Source organism: Furipterus horrens, unplaced genomic scaffold (genome assembly GCF_987537825.1).
Source record: "Furipterus horrens unplaced genomic scaffold, mFurHor1.1.pri manual_scaffold_1, whole genome shotgun sequence".
In the NCBI taxonomy this organism is placed as follows: Eukaryota; Metazoa; Chordata; class Mammalia; order Chiroptera; family Furipteridae; genus Furipterus; species Furipterus horrens.
In genome coordinates, this window is record NW_028327171.1 from 35,182,969 (window position 1) to 35,190,596 (window position 7,628).

Here is a 7,628-nt window from a genome sequence, read left to right on the forward strand (position 1 = left end):
TGTAGGAATTGCTTATGTGACTTAGTATTGCACAGGACTATGAAGAAATAATTTTTGGAATAATATATTTAATATGCAGAGTTGACTGTACAAGGAACTTCAGATTTATAACCAAAATGTACAATATTTAGTTGAGGGTATATAATAATTCATCATTATCATTAAGGAGACTGGAAATCCAAGTAAACATATCTATCAGCTGAGCAGTGGGATGTGGAAAACAAAACTAATTTGGAAACAGAACACGGCATAGGCATTTCAAAATGAATAGCTATAAGATTGAAGAATATCACTAAGCAGTAGCATTTAAGGGATTCTGAATTTTTCACCATTTGAAAAATTTCTATATTCATTAAGTTCCAGTAAGCTTTCCAGAGTAAGTTATAAATTATACCTTCATTCACAAATCAGAGCCTTATGGTTGGCTTAAATATTTTTAAGTCAAATAAGGCAGTTTGTGATTTTCTATAATTTTTATAAAGTTTCATTTCCTGAATATTATCACATATAATTCAACCTAATTTAAAAATACATCCTCTATTTCATATTCATTTCCTTCCAAGCATGAAGTGTGATTTTGGGGATTCATCATGCTAAAGTTCTACAATGCTTATTTTGCAATTAAAACATTTCAAGAAATGAGCATTAATTTTTCAACAGTTTATAAGACTGACAATAATTTTACATATACTCAAGAGCTGAACTATCCAATATAGTAACGACTAGCAACATTTGGCCATTGAATATTAAAGAACTGTATTTTTAATTTTAATTAATTTTAACTTTAAAAATTATAATAGTTTTAGTTATTGGAAACCTTTTTTACATGTGTTTGAACAACTTAGGTTTATGAATCTACTTTTTCCCCTGCAAATTTTATGAACCCTAAATACAGCGAGTATTATTGATGAAACCTTACTGTCCACATTAAGGTGCACTGTAAATGTAAAAAACAAACCAGATGTCAAAGATTTTGTATTTAAAAATGTAAAGTTATTGTTAATAATTTTTATATTGATTACTTTAGTACCTTGCATTATATTTCTTGTGGACAGCACTGATCTAGAGCTATATGAAAATTGCTAGTTTTAAAAAGTCACATTTAAAATTTTTAATTTTAATGTCATTCTTTTAATCAAATTTTTATTATTATGAAAAAGTAAATAAGATTAAGTATTTATCCAATAAGAAGTGCACTAATCGCCTTCTCTGCACCTTCTCCTTTCTCCAAATGGCAAAGTCCTTGCTAGCACCAACAGCAGAATGCAAAATCACGGGTAGTGAATATGCAGAAACAGTGTATGAGAACACTGATGAGTGTGGCAATCAAATTAAGCTTCTCACACACTGCAAATTCTATCTTTGTTCCCCCCAACTGTTTCCAGACCTATCTGTCCCAAATTCAAAACTTAACCTTCAACTTCCAGCCAAGTTCTGCTGTGCTATAGCTTCCAGTGTAGAATAATAAGCAATGACTTTGCTCAGTGATGTGTTTGGTCTTGTGTTAATACTAGATTCTGTCCAGGCCCGAGAACTTTCATCCTTCAGGGTGGAGAGCTTTCTCTGGGAGAAGGGTTCAAATCCCAGAAGTTTGAACACCGCCACCCGGTACTTCTTGGACATGATGTTGTACAGAATGGGGTTGATGGCAGCACTGAGGTAGAAGAGGACAAAGGACACGAGGTTGCAGTATTGGCTGATCTGAGCAATCTCCAGGGAGCCAGGCTCGAAGGACTTGGAAAATAAGTATCGCCCTACGTGGAAGGGCAGCCAGCAGAGGATGAAAGCAAACACCACAACAGCTGAAAGGACAATGAGAGAGTGAGCATCAGTTCAAGAAATGTGACAGAACATCACCTTTTATTTAGAAAGCATAGTTTTGTTTTGATTATGTATGGCGTGACCACTGACTACAGAGAAACATCATGTTCTGCTCTTTCTCATTCCTACATTTTCACCAAGATTGAGTCTGTCTGGAGCAATAGTTCAACTATTTTTACTGAGCTTCCCAGTCATTTCTATTAACAACTTTTTGACTGATTTTGTGAGTGGTTTGACATATTGACTCAACTGATTTGACTAGTTATTCATAATAACTAGTCATAACCAAACACATGTGAGGGAAGTGGTTATACTCAGCTAGAGCTATGAATCAGTGTTCTCTGGGGCACAGAGTCCTTGGATGTGATATAAACTCATTACATTAAAATCTCTAGTTAGGAGACTAGGACACCTGTTTTTTTCTTTTCTTTTTTTTCTTTTTGAAGTTTCACACAGGACTGAATATGCAGTCAGGACTGAGAACAACTGAGATGGGTGATTCTTTGCCACCTACAATAGCTATAAGTAAGGCATAAAAGCTCATAAAACCAACCAACATTAACTATCATCCATCCAAGTCTTCATTTTGCCCATGTGATAACATTAATTATCATCTGGTCAAGCCTTCATGTTGCCCATTTTTTTCAAGACCTCTGCATTTCTACACTAAGTTGTTAAAATTCAGAAATCAGAGAAAATTTAACAAGATATTTTAGTCCTTGTACTACTTTAGTGATTCCCTTCAAATTGTCAAGGCAAAAGAAAATTAACATTGATGTTGAGACACTAGGGGGATAATTATTAGCTTAAAAGAAAATTGAAGGAAATTATTAAACTTATTCTCAAAACGAAGTTGCATAGTAGCAAATGACTGCAGCAGTAGCCACGTGAATATTAGAGTCCCCTGTAGGGCATTCGCAGTTTACAATGCATTAGCCATATTGTGAGAATCACTGGTCTAGAAAATGACAACTTGGGGCATTCTTCAAATAAATGATCACTTTAATATACAGGAGTCCAAGAATTGTAAAATTACAATTTACAATTTAGGCAAAAGTAGGTTCACAGTCGTGAGTACATGAAACAGTTTATTTTTGTATTATTGTTTATTAGTTTTTGTATTATTTGCGTATAACTGTAAGCCTACTTTTGCTCACTCTGCAGGGTGGGGCAAAAGTAGATTTACAGTTATTTGTATGGACAATAATACAATAATTAATAAATAATGATACAAGAATAAACTCTTGTTTGGCTCCCTCACAACTGTAAACCTACTTTTGCCCAACTCTGTATTAACTCTAATGTCCAAATAATTAAGCATGAAATAATTAAGTTCTGAAAAAGCAAGTAGAATAAATATTTTGCTTGGGTGTGAAGACACTTGGGTGTGAAGACATCCTGTATTACTTCACTTGTACCAAACACATATGCTTGAAGAAGTGACATTCATACAGTACATGTGCAGCAGACTCCAGTGGAGACACTGTACCCAAATGTTCCCCGATAAACCATTTGATGAGGAACAGCAAGTCCTGTCAACTTCTGCAAAGTCTCTCTTTCTTATGTTGGAACCTGCCTATCTTAGATTATCCTACATTATCATGGTCTTTTCTACTTAGAAAACAGGTAATCATGACAAGAAATGAAGACTTCAGAACTGATTTGTCACTGCCTTCCTACAAAGCCATACAAACATCAGCAAGGTAAATAGAATTGATTCAATTATTTGATTCAAAAAAAAAAATGCAGGGCATAAAGCAGATCACAACACTGAAAGAAAAATGAATCACATCTGACTCAATTATCCGAACTGATTGTATCTTTGGTTAAATTTACCACTGAAGAATTCCCAGATTTAATGTCTGCTGTTCTTAGTGTAAACTTAGATATCTACAAATTCTCTTTGAGGCAGGAAAGTTAACCTCACCTTTAACATTTAAAGATCACACAGGATTTTAATAAAATATTTCAATTTTGAAGCAAAGTTTCTTGGCTGATATAAAACTTATTTTAGGGAAATATATGAGTGGGGCATTTGTCCAGGAAATGGGGAAAGAAAAGCTGGGAAGAAAGAGAGACAAAGAGATAGAGACCTAAAGAGAGTTGAGACTGTGACAAAGCTGGGAGGGGGTCATAAATGGAGAGAGAGAGGAGAGAAGGGAGGTGGGGGCGGGGGAGAAGGGAAAGAGAAACAGATGGATATAAACAGGAGCAAAACAAGTTTAAAAAAATCCTAGAGAGACAGGGACGCACAATCATGACAGAAAACCCAGGGGACCAAAGAAGGAACTCAAGACAGCAACAGGAGAGAAAGAAGAATTGAAGACAAACAGAGAGACAGAGACGGAGAGAAACAGGGAAGAGAGGCAGAGACCCAGGGAGAAGGTGAAAGGCTCAGGGAGAGGAGCGCACCCCTGGAGGACGCGCTGAGACCCACCCAGCATCTTCACGGTTTGCTTGTGGTTCTGGTCCCTGAGCGAGGCGGCCACCGCGGCCTCTCCGTGCCGCCTGCGCCACAGCTTCCTGCCGATGAGGCTGTAGAGCACAGTGAGGCAGAAGACAGGCAAGAAGAAGAAGACGCTGGACACCCACACCATGACGGTGAGCAGTCCGGAGCTCACCGCGAACTCGGTGGCGCGGCACTCGTTGGTGTCCTGAGGGTCGGTGCCGTTCTCGTGCTCCACGCCGACCAGCACGAAGATGGGCCCGGCGCTGCAGAAGGCCACGGCCCAGATGACCAGAATGACCAGCTTCACCCTCCCTTTGGTGACCACCACCTTGGCCCGCAGCGGAAAGCAGATCGCGAAGTAGCGCTCGACGCTCAGCGCGGTGATGGTGAGCACTGTGGCGTAGGTGCAGCTCTCGCTGATGAACTGGAAGAGTTTGCACAGCAGGTTGCCAAAGTTCCAGGGCCGGTACTGCCAGAGGCGGACGAGGTCCAGGGGCATGCAGAGGAAGATAAGTAAGTCGGAGAAGGCCATGCTGGACAGGTAGAGGTTGGTGGTGGTGCGCAGCTCGCGGAAGCGCGACACCACCAGCATGGTGAGCAGGTTGCCCGCGATGCCCACCACGAAGAGCGCCACACAGGTGGCGGTTACGCCGGCCAGCAGCGGCGCAGGGAAGAGCGGCAGCAGCTCATCCGCCAGAGAGTCATTGTCAGGGGGAGCGTCCCAGCCCAGGTCCGGCAGCGTGAGGTTGGGCCCCGGCTCCTGGATCAGCGTCGCGTTCCACATGTTTCCGGCTCAACTTAACTGGCTCTGGGAGGCGGAGAAACTGGACCGTGCTGGTCCCGGAGAAGGTCGCCTTAGGTGCCAGAGAGTGCGAGGGAGGAGCGGGCGCGGGAGCGCAGGAGGAAGCTTGTTGAGGAAAGAGAGGGAAGTGAGAAGCAGAAGCTGAGGCAGAAGGTGACATTGAGAGCCTGGGGCGGGGAGCAGTGGGAAAGGGAGGCTGGAACACACACACACACACACACACACACACACACACACACACACACACACACTGTGAGAACAGAGCGTGATCCACCGCTCTTTCTGGATCCTCCCCTTTCCTCCATCCTCTTCCCCAAAGTCTCTCTCCCAGCCCAGCGTCTGGCCGGTCTTCACACACGTACCTGTCACTAAGCCAGCCCCGCCAGCCCTGCCTTGCCTTCGCTTTCCTGCTCCAGCTGCATCTTGCACTTGCCCGAGCGTCCCGGAGCGTGGGGACCTTTTTGACCACGCACTTCGAAACCGGAGAGCAAGGAGCTCCACAGCTTTGCGCGCTGCCTGGCTAGAGTAGCTCTAAGGGCTGGTAAGGTTGGTCACAACCGGTGGGGGCGGGGACAGTGGGGGCTGCGGGGAGAACGCCTACAGTAGCCCAGACCTGAGTTCTCCCTCAACCAAGGGTAGAGGTGGCTATGGACCTGGTGGGAAGGAGAAGCAAGCGTGCCCAACTGAACTTGGAAAATGGGGATAGGGAGTAAAAAAAAAAAGAAGGACCTAGTCTAGCCGGAGACGGAACCATTGTGCATCTGGGAAGAGCCTCACGCAGTCCTAGAATGTATCCTCATCTTAGTGGCGAAACAGGCTCAGAGACGTGTTGTCACTTATTCAAGGTCACGCAGAGAGTTAAGGACTCTGAAACGAGCCTTGGATCTCTCACCCGGTTTGGATTTTTGAGCGCAAAGATGCAAGATATGTGCCTAATTGTTCTGCATCCCAGCCCTTCGCAGTCTCCCAGCTCTGCGGTGGCAGAGGAAAGGTTGTGCAGGTTACTTTTGCCTGATGCAAACCTCGGGGAAAGAGGAGGGGCAAAAGGAAAGGAGCCTGGTGGGAGGAGGGTGGAGCCGGCAATGGAGGAGGAACAGAGGCCTTAACACTGACACGTCGAGGCTACGCAGTAAACATTTTTGAGGCATGATTGAGGGAGATCAGCCATTGGGTAGCTGTGTTCACTTGGGCAAAATTATCAACCTTTTAAAGTTTTGAGGATATTTTGATGATAAATATAGGTTGCGTTGCTGTTATTAGGGTTGCTGTTGAGGGGCAGGAGCTGTGCCCAGTGGGAATGGGTCAAAGCCCCCCTACACTCCCGAGGTGTGTTCCCTGCCGGGAACCATGGGTCAACAATCGAAGACTTAAGACTGGAGGCTGCCTGAGAACTCACCAACCTGCCGGGCCTCTTCTGGCGGGCCAACCTGGGAGCAGACCCGGAGCGTGTTCAGCACCGCGGCCAGCGACCGGCTACAGCGCAGCACAGCTCTGCGGAACCCCCATTCCACTTGCACTTCAGCACCTGAGTTCGGAAGCACAGACCCCCGTTACACGGCTGCTCTGACCCCACCTACCCAAAGGAGGATCCATTCACTCTGTATGACCGAGGGCTTTCCGGAAGCATGCCTTTGACAGATGGTTTATACCATCAATACCACCTAAATTGTTAGTGCCTAAAAATCCACAGAACCTGAGGCTGGGAGATTCCACACTTTGTGAGAGACTGCACGAGGGAGATTTGATGCAGGCATCGGACTGGAGAACATGCTACATAAGTTGCCCTGGCGTGTTACAGATATGGTACCAAATTGACTTTAACAGAATATGTATTTCAAACTACTATTTTATACAAGGATTACAACTAAGTCAAGCCACTAATAGCTAACAAGTTTAAAAAATCAACACTTTGATTTCAATACTTTCCACCTTACACTAGCAGTAGACTTATGTGTGCAGACATATCTTTAGGGGAAAAACAGACTGGAGTAAATAAAAATACTGTAAGAAGCTCTTGTCTTAAGAATAAGAATCAGGGAAAGATGGTGTAGTATACTTCTAGTCTACTCAGAACCAAAACAATGGCTGATAGGGGAGAAAATCCTTTAAAAAAAATCTGTCGTGATAAAAATGTGGCATGTTATCTAAAATAGCCAGCTGTCCGGCTGCATTCAATTATTATCTAAAATACAGACAAATCTGAATTGTGTGATGAAGAAGAAACAGGGTATACTATTGGAATTGACCTATTTGTTCATGACACAATAATATATAGTATATAAAACTGTCTATAAGTATGTGCTAGGTACTTGGAATAACAAAATAAATAAAATCTAGACAGGACCTATATTTATAAACTTGGAGTCTGGAGATAAAAACAAAGTTAAGCAAGCAATTCCAATACAGAATGAGGCATGCACAATGGGCTCTGCTGCAATATGGAGAAACGATGTCTTTCTGCTCTACCATACTTTGTGAGTGGCTTCCAATATCAAGGTCATTTCATGGTCCAAGATTACTGCTGGAGCTTCAGTCAGGCCAGTCAGTTCTAGGCAA

The 7,628-nt window shown here is 43.1% G+C and overlaps 1 protein-coding gene across 1 annotated transcript; it reads right to left on the reverse strand.

Annotated features, from left to right (window-relative positions):
• Window positions 1-1,416: 1,416 nt before the first annotated feature.
• On the reverse strand, window positions 1,417-5,054 carry GHSR (growth hormone secretagogue receptor). The gene is made up of 2 exons (XM_090276085.1): window positions 4,259-5,054; window positions 1,417-1,802 (listed from the first exon to the last, which is right to left on the reverse strand). The coding sequence occupies exons 1-2, from the start codon at window positions 5,052-5,054 to the stop codon at window positions 1,417-1,419; spliced, it is 1,182 nt and encodes a 393-aa protein (XP_090132211.1).
• Between the last annotated feature and the right edge of the window lie 2,574 nt (window positions 5,055-7,628).